The 14,858-nt window shown below is 38.6% G+C and overlaps 1 protein-coding gene across 4 annotated transcripts in view; it reads left to right on the forward strand.

The window, feature by feature from the left end:
* Positions 1 to 14,858, forward strand: part of CEP112 (centrosomal protein 112) — a 422,424-nt gene that overhangs the window by 45,625 nt on the left and 361,941 nt on the right. For all 4 annotated transcript variants that reach the window (XM_078065962.1, XM_078065964.1, XM_078065965.1 and 1 more), the window contains exons 7-8: positions 7,559 to 7,606; positions 8,105 to 8,182. In XM_078065962.1, coding sequence (XP_077922088.1) covers positions 7,559 to 7,606; positions 8,105 to 8,182 — 126 coding nt within the window. The remainder of the gene's footprint in view (positions 1 to 7,558; positions 7,607 to 8,104; positions 8,183 to 14,858) is intronic.

The following is a 14,858-nucleotide window of genomic DNA, read 5'->3' on the forward strand; positions in this document are numbered from 1 at the left end:
CTTTAGTTTTGGGGAAGCTTTCTTACTCTGCCAATATAATTGATATATATTTCATGCTTAACTATCTTTATGTACATTTTTCTCTTTTTTCTTTTTTATTTTTCTGAGGCCCTGGTGGGGGGCTGGGAGGAGGACTTTCCTGGGACTTCCATCCTAGTCACCTGCCCACTCCCACCGTGGGTCCACATGCTGACTGCAGTCTCACCCCTACCAGGAGCAATGGAACAGTGAGAACTCTTTGCCCCTTAGCCCCAGAGCAGGATCTGGGAGTAGTGTGGGATTTGTGCAGGAATAGTTCTCAAGACAGGCAGTGGGAGCTGGGCAAGGTCAGCAGGAGTGAGTGTCCCCCAGATCCTGCAGGTAGCTCCAGAGGGTGGACAGCCCCATAGAGTCAGGCAGACCCACCTGGAGGCCAGGGGCCTTCTGGGAGGGGTGAACCTTCCTGTCAAGGGCTAGGGGACGCCTGTGAGGTGTTAGCAGGTAGGAATGTGCCTTTACTCTCCCCGTAGGAAGCCTGGCTGGTCTACTCACTGGGGCCTTCCCCACTGGGGCCTGGTGGGAACTGTCCTAATCAGGCACTGGGGCAGCTGTGACGCTGGTCTAGTAAACAAAAGAGGAAGAGGAAGACAAAAGAGTAATTTGAGACGAGCGGTTCCAGCAGAAGAGCTGCCCAACTTGCTGCACCACAGAATTGCAAGCTAAATAAAATGGTTGTAGTTTGAAGCTGTGCAGGTTTGGGGTAATCTGTTGTGTAGCAGAAGGCTGATTGATATAGATACTACCTGATGGTTTTCTTAGGGGACGATGCTAGTTTTCATCCTCATCAGCCAAGGGCCAGCTCCCGTTTCTCTACTTTCTCTTCAGGCCTTGGTATTGTCAGTTAATTTTTTTTTACTTAAAAAAATTTAGTCATTCTTGAGAGTGGTTAGTGACATTGCATTATGTGGTTTTCATATGTTTTTTCCTGGTGACTAATACAGTTGGGTGACCTTTCAGATGTTATTGACAGTTTAGATGGCCTCTCTCAGAGTGAAGTGCCTACTTGTGCCTTGGTCAGTTTTTCTGTTGGGTTGTTTGCCTTTTTCATATTGATATGTAAGGGTTTTGTATCTATTCTGGGTAAGAGTCCTTTTGGAGTATTATAAATATTTTCTCCTATTTTGTTGCTTTCCTTCAGTCTCTTACTGGGGTCTTTGAGAAGAATGAACAGAAAATGTACATTTTAATGCAGTTCATTTTCTCATTTTTTCACTATGTGATTAGTGTTGTTATATGTCCTGTTTAAGATCTTAGACTATCTTAAAGGTCCTGAAGATGTTCTTCTGTGTTGTCTCCTAGCAGCCCTGTTGTTTTATTTCATTTATTTATTTATTTATTTTATTTGTTTATTTTTTAAAGATTTTATTTATTTGAGAGAGAGAGAGAGAGAGATCGTGAGAGAGAGCACGAGCAGGGAGGAGAGGGAAAAGCAGGCTCCCTGTCCTCAGGGAGCCCAACACGAGGCTCCATCCCAGGACTCTGAGATCATGACCTGAACCAAAGGCAGACGCTTAACCGACTGAGCCACCCAGGCGCCCCACTTTTTCTAATACCATCTAGAGGTGATTTGGGTATATTAGTTATAAGGTAGGGTGTTAAGATTTATTTTTGTCCCTTATACATATATGTGGGTGACACTCCCATTTATTGAGAAGACTATTCCTGTTGCACTATAGTGTTATTTGTCTCATAAATCAGGTGGTAGTACATGTCTGTTTCCATTCTGTTCCTTTGGCTTATTTGCTTTTTCTTGTGCCAAGGGACTATGCCTTTATATATCTGTATTTAATTTGTGCTCACTAAATGTTTTTTGAAATGTGAGTAAACCAACAAATGAGCCTCCACTTGTAGTATTATTTCTGAGGAAAAACTTTCAAGTTCTAAAATGTTGACTTAAGAAACATTATTTTGGAGCATAATTGATTTGACATTGAGGACTGAATTTATTTTATGCTATTGAGAGAATTTTGGCAGTTCTGACTGAAGCCATGACTTAAAAACATTTATTTTAGTTGTGGTGCTAGTAATATATTGCTTGAAAATGTCCTTTCCTTTATTAAGGCAGCTAAAATATCAGATAAAATGTCTTTCTATTTTTCTGGAATCATAGAACATCTCTAATTGGTCAACATTAGTCTATAAGGGTATTTGATCAGTTTGACCAAAATCCTGAATAATCCAAAGAGATAATCTGACAGAACCCTTTGTAACCAAATAAATTGGCTAGAACACCAAAATAAAATGTCAAAAGCCAGTCTTCATTAGAAACTAGCATTCAGATATCTGTATTTCTGTCTAGTTTAAACTATTACATATTTTATTACTGTGATTCTATTTGCTCTTTAAACAAGAAGTATTTGGTCATGTGATTCATTCCTGCTATTGGAACTTAATTTTTTTGGCTTTCTTTTCTCTATAATATTTTGTTAGACTTTAATGTTTCGCATAAATCCCTTTTATCTTCCATTTTGGACATTCTTTATTGTGGTCTTCTTTTTTGAGGTATTATGAGAGAACAAGAAATTCTCCAAAAGAGCATGAAAAAAGTAAATGTTAAGACTGTTTACAGATTGCTTCAAGTCCATTTACTGGTGGATTACAAAGTGGGAACATTTAACTTCAAAGCACATCTGGCTGCTGTTATAAAATCAGAAAATAGATTGCTTATTTCTCCCAAATAGACGCAAGAACATGCTTTACTATGGATAATTCTCAGTACATATTCAAAGTGGTTATGAGACAAACTCAATGTATTGTAAATGAATAACAACAGAAAGATTTATACTTGTTTACAGTGTTCATTGTTGCTTTTAAATATTATAATAGACTTTTTCTTTCTTTTTTTTTTTTTTGGTCAACTTGAGAAAGAAAATTTATGATAACAGAATGAGTCTTTAACTTCTGTATTTAATGGCTTTTAAAGATGCAGAGGATGAAACAGGAGTCACTTCTGCATAGTTGAAAGGCTACATTGTAATTAGCTAAACCAATATTTTGTACTCTGCTTATAAATGTAGAGCTGTGTCAAAATAAGTCACAGATGGTTTTCTTGGCTTTTGGTTTTAAATTTTAAGCTTAATTAGAGCTTGAGCATCTTTGAGAATTCCGTTTCCCCCTTCCTTTATTTTTCCCCTTCTCTTTAATTCTGCTTCATGAATTAGGGTTTTATATATTTGCAGATTTGGGTGTATTTTTGAAGAACTTACTTTCTTGGCTGGTTTTCTCCATTCCAAAAATAGAGAATGGTTACTTACTTTTCATATATATACCTTCAGACAATAAATATTTATTGAGTGTACTTTGCTGCCTGCTGGAAATTTGCTGCCTCTGTTTTTCAAAAAGCTGTGTTTATAGTACAGCGTTATTTACTAAAGAATGTGCCTCTTTCTCTGGTATGATATTTAAGTGGGTTTTATTATTGTCTCTACTTAATAAATGTTTCCCAAAGTGAATGTACTAATTCATACACCCAGCAGTGGTGCACCATCTGGAACACTTCTATTGTCAAATTTTTAATGTATACCAATCTGGTGGCTATAAAATGCCATCTCACTGTGGAATTACTTTACATTTTCATATTTTTGAAAAGATTGCCCATATATTCATATGTGTATTAGTCATTCAAATTTCTTCATCAGTAGAATGTGTTTCATGTTTTTCCCATTTAAAAAAACTTGTATTGTTCTTTCTTTTATTAAATTTTAAAGACCTTCTTTACACATTTTGGAGACCAATCATTTGTGCAAACATCTCCCAGTTTATGGCTTACTTTTTCATTTTATTTATGATATCTTTTTTGGAGAGAAGTTCCTAGTTAAATTTATTAATTTCCTTTTTGTTTATGCTTTTTGTTTTTATGTTTCTTGTTTAAAAAATCTTTTCTACTTTGAGGCCATAAAGTCATTCTTTCTCGTTTTTTTTTTTTTTTTTTAGAGAGAGAGAGTGTGAGAGAGTGCACACACGTGCAAGCGAGCGGAGGGCTGTGGGGTGGAGAGGGGCAGAGGGAGAGAGAGAATCTTAAGCAGGCTTCATGTCCAGCATGTAACCCCACGAGGGGCTCAATCTCACAAGCCTGAGACCATGACCTGAGGTGAAATCAAGAGTTGGACTCTTAACTGATGGAGCCACCCTGGCACCTCAAGTCATTCTAAGTTGTCTTCTGAAAGGTTTTATGGTTCTGCTTTTAATTATAAGTATTTAATCCATTGGGAATTTATTATATGTGGTACGAGAAGGAATCAGATCTCATTTTTTCCCCCACTTATTGAACACATCTTTATTTTCTCAATAATTTGCAGTGCTAGATTTTTCATGAATCATGTTCTCATATTTTTTGAGTTTCTAGTACTTTCTAGTTGGTTCCATTGACTTATCTTCATTACTGTTAGTTTTATTATATCTTTGTAAGTCAGCTCCACCTTGATTTTTTTTCTTCAGGCATGTCTTGGCTATTCTTGTCTATTTATTTATATACATTTTATAATGAGCTTATGAAGTTTTACAAAAGCCCTGTTGAGATTTTGGTTTGGATAAATTTAGTCACTAGATCAAGTTAAGGAGAATTGTCATTTTTACAATATTGAGACTGTCCAAAAACATGGTTTCACATTTATTTCATTATTAATGTTTTTCAAAAAAGCTGAATTATTTTCTCTACAAAGAGCTTATGTGTATTTTCTTAGATTTACTTTTAGGAATTATATATTGTTTTGTGATTAAAAATGATATCTCTGTAAAATTATTTTCTTTTCCTAGATGATTTTTGCTAATTTGCAGAATTGCAGCTGACTTTTATGTATCAATTTGGCATCTCACAACTTCGCTAAGATCTTATTTGGTCAGCTCCTGTTTAATATCTTTCTATTTTCTGTCTTTATTGGTAGTGTTCTTTATGAACTTCCTGAGATTATTTAGAAGTTATACTTGAATACTTACTGTCCCGCTGGTGGAACATACACATCATCAAACATTGACCTGCAGGAAAGTGGTCTACCTCAAGTGGGTTGCACAAAAAAACCTAATGAATGAAAGTGCTGGACACAGGGGAGGCCAAAGGAGGCCCATATTACTGTTTTCTTCTATTTCGAGGCTCATATTACTGTTTTTTTCAAAGCCATGAAATAGAAGAAAAGTAATTCCTACTATTGACAGGCTTTGATTTTGATTTTCTGTTTTTATGGATGTTAGATTCTTTTTGTTGCTGTTGTTCATGATTATTGATGTTAGATTTTTTTGAACAAGCAGTAGCCGGTGGCTGTATGGGATGGATGGCTTGGGTAGCTTACTTTATTTCTTGGTTTAGGCAGGCCTTCTCCTGCTCCACTGAAGTTCAGTTTCTTTAGTAAGTTCTGCCTTTTTGACCTGTCATCCTCTCCTTCTTTGCTTCTTTCTTGTTTCTGTATGGTTCTTTTTCTTCAGCTCCTTCTTTCTTTCCCTCCATCATGGACAAACTTCCTCCCAAGGGGCCTCTCTCTACTGCAGAAGTGGTTCCTTCCTAAGAACCTTCTCTGGTTCTTTACACTTTTCACACCCTTCTTTTGATTCTCCTGTCTCCAGCACTCTGATCCATCGGGTTTTTTGTATGACCCAGGAAAGGTAGATCACTCTCCTTCTACAGGTCAATGTTTGATGACATTTATATTCCAACACCACTAGGATGCTGAGGCACTTCCTTTTTGTTCCATGCTGTCACTCTGGTTTGGCTCAGGATCTAATTCTGCTGATCTGTGATCTTTCTTTGGCCACTTACATGTGAATCGAGGGTTTTAGTAATCTCTCCTTGTTATGATGTAGGCCTAGGTGATGGGTGTTTTTATGTGCTCTCTTTGTTGATCTGTATGGGTTTTTGGAGGATGGGGAGAGAAAATTAAATTCAGACAGTTGCCATTACTTTACAGGAATCAGCCTTCAGGCGAAAGAAAATTGTTTTGTAAATTACGCCTTATCTAGGTGTTAAAATATAGTAACTCTTCAGATCTTATCTGTTGCTATAGAGGCTTTTATGTTTTTTAAACATGAATAATCAGTTCTATTTTTAATTTCATTGCCTCTGTATTCTTTGATTAATTGGTCCTTTATCCATCCTTATCTTTATTATCAACTTGGGTATGGATTGTTTATGTTCTATGACTATGAACTATAATAAGTCCTTTCAGGAGCTTTTTGAAAACACAGTGAGATTTTGGAGGAGTAGATTCTGATAATATGTTTGACAAAGTTTGTCAGTTGTTCTAGTTTGAAGTCATGGTTAGTGTTGTATTTATATTCTTGTACATTTTGAGATTATCTATGTTGTAAAGTGCAAGTTTAAGATATCAAGAGATTAGAATTCCATGATAATGATTTTTAATTATCACTTCATTTGTGAATGAAATAGTTGGGATAATAATCAGTGTTTCTAATTTATCATATAGTATATTCATTCAACAAATATTTCCTTGAAAGCCTACTACAGATTAGGTATTGTGCTAATTACCAGAAATAAAAAATTGAGAAGTCATTATCCTTGCACTTATTGTGCATAAAGACAGATGTGGAGACATACTGATAAACACTTAGAATGTGCTATGAGAGATACATAGGATACTTTAGGAGCTTGATAAGAGGGTGGGATCAGGTACATTTTGCCCCTTCCTCCTTTCTTCCCTCCTTCCTTCCTTTCTTCTTAATGAGTATTTGTTGGGCACCCATCACCTGCCCGGTCCTGTGGTAGATGCTAGGGATGGTTGGGTTGTGACAGTCATAGTCCGTTTTCAGAGTTTACACTCTTTTACAGAAGATAGATGTTTGATTATAAAAGGGTACTATCTGAATAGGAGGAACTTAATTAAATTTCTTGGGGAAGAGTCTTGAGTAAGTGAACCACAAGAAGTTGGAAGAATGATTTCATAGGTTGCAAAGACTCAGATTTGGGAGAGAATGTGGTGCTTTTAAAGGTAAAACAAGTCATTTAGTGTCCTTGGAATACAGGGCATACTGAGGGGGTAGATGAACCTGAAAGGTAGATATAGGAGGAGTACCAAAGGAATTCTCTACTCTAGTAGTTATTCTGGAGGTGAATGTAAGGATTCATGCTCTGAACCTGCCTGGCTGTTTAGTAATTAAATTGAGACTTAAAAGACGATTAGGTGCATGCTTGTAGGGTTAGAGGGGCACAGAGTGGTGCCTAGAGGTAGAGAGGCACAGGAAGACTACCATATTTCAGTAATGTAAATCATCCAGGGTTCTGAGAGTATAAAACGTGACGGGAGGAGTAATGGAAATGAAGCTGGGCAGTTAGGCCATGAGAGGACCACGAAGGTGCATTTCTGTCTGCAAAGAAGTTTATGTTTTATATTTTATTTGTTAGTGGGCTACTAAAAATATATTATGCAATACCCATCCTAAAACAAACTAAATATTAAGATACATAGAAAACATTTTTGTTTAACAGCTTAATTCTGTATTTTATCAAATAATAATTAAAACTCAAAAATAATGATTAATAATAAAATTATTAATTTCGATCTCAAATTTTCAGATAGAAAATCCTCGATACCTGAGACAGAAGCCAATCCCAGTTTCTCTGGTAGGTGAGAATTTCAGTGGACTTTTCCTATGGACAGGTTTTTTTTTTTTTTTTAAAGATTTTATTCATTGAGAGAGAGTGAGTGAGAAAGAGTGCATGTGCAAGTACGGGGAGGGGCAGAGGCAGAGGGAGAGAGAATCCCAAGCAGACTCCACATTGGGCATGGAGTCCAGTGCAGGGCTTATCTCATGACCCTGAGACCACGACCTGAGCTGAAATCAAGAGTTGGGCGCTCAACTGACTGAGCCACCTAGGCGCCCCCTTATGGACAGATACTTTTAAATAAAGTAATTATTAAGTCATTTACAGAGAAGAACACAAGTACACATTACGAAGCATAACAGTCTTATTAATCCTATCACTTGCAAGTGAATAAATCACTTTTTTCTCCAATGTTGGTATTATTTTGGCATGAACTTCAGGCAATTTAGAGCTTCCTTTTGGGTTAAGGGTAGGGCAGGCCAAAAAAGTATTGAATAACTCTTACTCATTCAACAGATGACTCCCAAATTCAACTTGAGAAAATCCAGCAGTTTCCATGATGAACATCTACTCTCTCGAATGCATGAGAAAGAGGTAGGATTGAGATATTTCTGATGTATCGAATAATGAACACAGTTTTTGTATTTTGTTAGTATGAGTTTTCAGATCTGAATAATCATGCACAGTAGGGAGAGGTTGTCTTTGGTACAAATGTAAGATAATGATGCAGGGTAGGTAAGGTTTGTTTTTCATTTTTTTCATGTACATCTCCCACTTTGTGAGAGTGTGCTGAGGGGCTGTCTCCTGACTATCCATTCTTGCTTGTCGGGGCCTGGGGAGATGGCAGTTTTCAGAAGCAGTGTCTTTGACCTCAGCGAATCCCTCCATCCTGCCTTCTAGTTTCACTATTCTTACTGTTTCTACTATTTAAATTGATCTGCTAAATTAAGCTATGCTATGGTTGATACATAACATAATATACTATCTTTCTTTGGTCATTTGAAAACAGAATTATCCAAGAGGTTTACTGGTATTTGTTTATTGGTTAAAAGCATAAACTGTGGAGTAAAGAATACCTGGATTTAAATCCGACTTATCTGCTCTGTGAAAACGGACAGATACTTGCCCCTTGTCTAATTTGGGAGATACCTGCTTTACAGGATTAGTATGAAGATTTTATAGTCTGTAAGTACCTATATGCTTCACATGTAGTAGACATAAAATGAAGGTGAATTTGATGATTTTCTTTTTAAAATTTCTATTCTAGGAAATTTGAAAGCCATCATTATTATTTTTATTTTTGCTTATGACACCATTGGAGCACTTTGGTCATCTGTATGGTGTGATAGATTAGGAATCTGAAAAACGATGTCCTTAACTTGCCTTTACCATTCTCTAGTCATATTAGCCAGGGGAGTCAAGAATATTAGTTTAGTTTTTGCTTAAAGAGAGGATAATTATTGATGTCACAGGGTCATTACCAAAATTAATGAGAATAATGAATATGTATGGAACTTGTAAATGGTAGTTTAAATGTGCAAATGTGAAAGATGTTATTGGACTTAGATTTAATATTTTTAATAAATTTAATTAAATAATTTTATATTTCATTATTTTTTCTTTTATTTTAATGAGGATGCTTCTAAGAATTTTTAAAATTTAATTTCAGTTTGGTGATTTTCAACATGAAAGGGTTTTCTCACCACCCTACTTATAAAATGTCACAAAGAACATTGATTTTTTTTGCTTAGATATTCCAAACAATAGCATGAGCATATAATTTAAATTGTTTTTTAAATTTTTTATTGTTATGTTAATCACCATACATTACATCGTTAGTTTTTTAAAATTTTTTTATTGTTATGTTAATCCCCATACATTACATCATTAGTTTTAGATATAGTGTTCCATGATTCATTGTTTGTGCATAACACCCAGTGCTCCATGCAGAATGTGCCCTCCTCAATACCCATCACCAGGCTAACCCATCCTCCCAACCCCTCCCCTCTAGAACCCTCAGTTTGTTTTTCAGAGTCCATCATCTCTCATGGTTCGTCTCCCCCTCCGATTCCCCCCCTTCATTCTTCCCCTCCTGCTATCTTCTTCTTCTTCTTTTTTTTTTCTTAACATATATTGCATTGTTTGTTTCAGAGGTACAGATCTGTGATTCAACAGTCTTGCACATTTCACAGTGCTCACCATAGCACATACCCTCCCCAGTGTCTACCACCCAGCCACCCCATCCCTCCTACCCCCCACCACTTCAGCAACCCTCAGTTTGTTTCCTGAGATTAAGAATTCCTCATATCAGTGAGGTCATATGATACATGTCTTTCTCTGATTGACTGATTTCATGCAGCATAACACCCTCCAGTTCCATCCACATCGTTGCAAATGGCAAGATCTCATTCCTTTTGATGGTTGCATAATATTCCATTGTATATATATACCACCTCTTCTTTATCCATTCATCTGTCGATGGACATCTTGGCTCTTTCCACAGTTTGGCTATTGTGCACATTCCTGCTATAAACATCGGGGTGCACGTACCCCTTCAGATCCCTACATTTGTATCTTTGGGGTAAATACCCAGTAGTGCAATTGCTGGATCGTATGGTAGCTCTATTTTCAACTTTTTGAGGAACCTCCATACTGTTTTCCAGAGTGGTTGCACCAGGTTGCATTCCCACCAACAGTGTAGGAGGGTTCCCCTTTCTCCGCATCCCAGCCAACATCTGTCATTTCCTGACTTGCTAATTTTAGCCATTCTGACTGGTGAGAAGTGGTATCTCACTGAGGTTTTGATTTGGATTTCCCTGATGCCAAGCGATGTTGAGCACTTTTTCATGTGTCTGTTGGCCATTTGGATGTCTTCTTTGGAAAAATGTCTGTTCATGTCTTCTGCCCATTTCTTGATTGGATTCTTTGTTCTTTGGGTGTTGAGTGTGATAAGTTCTTTATAGATTTTGGATACTGGCCCTTTATCTGATATGTCATTTGCAAATATCTTCTCCCATTATGTCGGTTGTCTTTTGGTTTTGTTGACTGTTTCCTTTGCTGTGCAAAAGCTTTTTATCTTGATGAAGTCCCAATAGTTCATTTTTGCCCTTGCTTCCCTTACCTTTGGTGATGTTTCTAGGAAGAAGCTGCTGCAGCTGAGGTCGAAGAGGTTGCTGCCTGTGTTCTCCTTTAGGATTTTTTTTTTTTTAATTTTTTTATTGTTATGTTAATCCCCATACATTACATCATTAGTTTTAGATATAGTGTTCCATGATTCATTGTTTGTGCATAACACCCAGTGCTCCATGCAGAATGTGCCCTCCTCAATACCCATCACCAGGCTAACCCATCCTCCCACCCCCCTCCCCTCTAGAACCCTCAGTTTGTTTTTCAGAGTCCATCGTCTCTCATGGTTCTTCTCCCCCTCCGATTTCGCCCCCTTCATTCTTCCCCTCCTGCTACATTCTTCTTCTTCTTTTTTACTTTCTTTGCTTTTGTTATTAATTGCCTTATATAATTGGCTGCTCCCATGTTAGGGGCATAGATATTTACAATTGTTAGATCTTCTCGTTGGATCGACTCTTTAAGTAGGATATAGTGTCCTTCCTCATCTCTTATTACAGTCTTTGGTTTAAAATCTAATTTGCCTGATATAAGGATTGCCACCCCAGCTTTCTTTTGGTGTCCATTAGCATGGTAAATGGTTTTCCACCCCCTCACTTTCAATCTGGAGGTGTCTTTGGGTCTAAAATGAGTCTCTTGCAGACAGCATGTCGATGGTCTTGTTTTTTAATCCAATCTGATAGCCTGTGTCTTTTGTTTGGGGCATTTAGCCCATTTACATTCAGGGTAATTATTGAAAGATAGGAATTTAGTGCCATTGTATTGCCTGTAAGGTGACTGTTACTGTATATTGTCTGTGTTCCTTTCTGGTCTATGTTGCTTTTAGGCCCTCTCTTTGCTTAGAGGACCCCTTTCAATATTTCTTGTAGGGCTGGTTTCGTGTTTGCAAATTCCTTTAGTTTTTGTTTGTCCTGGAAGATTTTTATCTCTCCTTCTATTTTCAATGACAGTCTAGCTGGATATAGTATTCTTGGCTGCATATTTTTCTCATTTAGTGCTCTGAATATGTCCTGCCAGTCCTTTCTGGCCTGCCAGGTCTCTGTGGATAGGTCTGTTGCCAATCTAATGTTTCTACCATTGTAGGTTCCATATCTCTTCTCCCGAGTTGCTTTCAGGATTTTCTCTTTGTCTCTGAGACTCATAAGTCTTACCATTAGATGTCGGGGTGTTGACCTATGTTTATTGATTTTGAGGGGGGTTCTCTGTGCCTCCTGGATTTTGATGCCTGTTTCCTTCCCCAAGTTAGGGAAATTCTCTGCTATAATTTGCTCCAATATACCTTCTGCCCCTCTCTCTCTTTCTTCTTCTTCTGGGATCCCAATTATTCTAATGTTGTTTCGTCTTATGGTATCACTTCTCTCTCGAATTCTCCCCCCTGCTCCAGTAGTTGTTTATCTCTCTTTTTCTCAGCTTCTTTATTTTTCATCATTTAGTCGTGTATATCACTGATTCTCTCTTCTGCCTCATTTATCCTAGCAGTTAGCGCCCCCATTTTTGATTGCACCTCATTAATAGCCTTTTTGATTTGGACTTGGTTAGATTTTAGTTCTTTTATTCCTCCAGAAAGGGTTTCTCTAATAACTTCCATGCTTTTTTCAAGCCCAGCTAATATCTTTAAAGTGATGATTCTGAACTCTAGATCCGACATCGTACTAATGTCCGTATTGAGTAGGTCCCTGGCAGTTGGTACTACCTCTTGTTCTTTTTGTTGAGGTGATTTTTTCCGTCTTGTCATTTTGTCCAGAGGAGAATAGATGAATGAGAGAACAAAATGCTAACAGGGTAACAACGTCCCCAGAAAATATACTCTAAACAAATCAGAAAAGACCTGAAGCTGGGGGAAAAGAAAGGGAAAGAAAGAAAAAAGAAAAAAAAAAAAAAAAGAAAAAGAAAAAGATAAAAACAAACAAAAACAGAACAAAACAAAAAAAACCAGAATATGATCAAATATGATCAGGCTGGTGCACAGATCATTGCCACACACTAGATTTTGGGTGTATTTTGGTCTGTTAGAAGAAAGTGCCTCCCAAAATTTTAAAGAAAGAAACACTTATATATGTACAAAATTAAGGGTTGATATAATGAAGGGATGGAATATGACTGTAAACATGAAAATTGTAAAAAATTTTATAAAAGGAATTGATAAGAAGTTGTTTGAAAAAAGAAAGAAGAGGTTTTAAAAAAAAAAAGAAAGAAAACCGAGAGAATGTGATCAGGCAGGAGAGTAGAACAAAACCATACACTAGAGATTAGGGTATATTTTGATCTGTCAGAAGAAACTATCTCAAAATTTTAAAAAGAGAACAACTTATATATATATATGCCAAAAATAAGGGTAACTACTATGAAGGGATAGAATATGACTCAAAATGAAAAATAAAAATGTTTTTTAAAAAAGGGATTGATAAGATGGTTGGAAAAGGGAAAAAGAAAAATTAAAAAAAAAAAGACAGTTAAAAAAAATTAACTTTGAAAGACTAAAGGATCATGGTAAAAAAGCCATGGATTTTATGTACATTATTCCCCTAGTGCTGGAGTTCTGCCATACTCATTGATCAGTAAACTTGGTCTTGGCTGGTGTTCTCGCTGATCTTCTGGGGGAGGGGCCTGTTGCCGTGGTTCCCAAACGTCTTTGCCGGAGGTGGAATTGCCCCGCCCTTGCCGGGTCCGGGCTAAGTCATCTGCTCGAGTTTGCTCGTGGGAGCTTTTTTTTTTTTTTAAAGATTTTATTTATTTATTTGAGAGAGAGAATGAAAGAGAGAGAACACAAGAGCGGGGAGGGTCAGAGGGAGAAGCAGAGTTCCCACTGAGCAGGGAGCCCGATGCGGGACTCGATCCCGGGACTCCAGGATCATGACCTGAGCCGATGGCAGTCGCTTAACCAACTGAGCCACCCAGGCGCCCGCTCTTGGGAGCTTTGGTTCCCTGCAAGCTCTCCGTACAGCCTTAGAGGCCGAGAGTGAAAATGGCGGCCTCCCAATCTCTGCCCTGGAGGAGCCGAGAACTCGGGGCCCCGCTCCTCAGTGCGCCCCCAGAGAAAAGCCGTCAGTCACTCCTGTCTCCCCGGTCTCCAGCTGCACTCCGTGCTCCCCCCGGCCTGTGACCGAGCGTTTCTATCTCTGGCACACGACTCTGTGTGGAGTCTCCAAACCCAGCAGATCCCTGCGGTGCGCTCCCGCAGTGCTCCTCCCGGGGGAGGAAGGTGAGTCTCCCTGGATCTGTCGCTTGTTGGGTCCCTGCTGGAGGAGCAGTGGCCCGACTGTGCCACGGATCACGGTTTATGACAACCCCGAGCTGAGAGCCCGCGCCTCGGCTCCGTCTCTGCAGCCGGCTTCCCTGCTCCGATACCTGGGAGCTCTGCTGCACTCAGGCACCCCCGGTCTTTCTGTGACCCTGAGGGTCCTGAGACCACACTATTCCGCGAGGGTTCCACCCCTCGCTTAGCCACTGGAGCGACGTCCCTCAGCGGAGCCCACTTCTAAAAGTTCCGATTTTGTGCTCCGTGGCTCTATCACTTGCCAGAAGTGGCTGACGGAGGCCCCCTCCCCCACCGTCTATCCTCTCAAATATCGCCTCGGATTCACTTCTCTGCACGTCCTACCTTCCAGAACGTGGTCGCTTTTCTGTTCAGAGAGTTGTTGCTATTCCTTTCTTCGATCTCCTGTTGAGTTTGTAGGTGTTCAGAATGGTTTGATCCCTATCCAGCTGAATTCCTGAGACCAGACGAAATCCAGGTCTCCTACTCCTCCGCCGTCTTGCTCCGCCCCCCTAAATGTGATTTATCTTTTTACTGTGTTGATGATGGTGCAGATGCAATGCCGGGTAAACCTGTATCTTAGCCCAAATCAAGGCAGTGGCCCACATTGTACTTGGGGTTATTATATTCTTCTGTGCCACGTGGTCATGGGACAAAAATGAACCATTTTACTTAAGAATGTTTTTGATGAAACAAGCCGTGAAACTCTTAATTTTATTAAATCAGATATGCATTCTTTTTGATACCTGAGTGAAGGGATTTCAAGAGAACTTAACGTTCCATTCTGAAGGGTGAAGGCTGCCTAGAGGAGACATGCTTGCGTGATTCTCTGTGAGGAACTGCTGCTACTGTTTTTGTGGAAGACCGTTTTTATTTGAAACAATGACTGAT

The sequence above is a fragment of the Halichoerus grypus genome, chromosome 2 (genome assembly GCF_964656455.1).
Source record: "Halichoerus grypus chromosome 2, mHalGry1.hap1.1, whole genome shotgun sequence".
NCBI classification, from domain to species: domain Eukaryota; kingdom Metazoa; phylum Chordata; class Mammalia; order Carnivora; family Phocidae; genus Halichoerus; species Halichoerus grypus.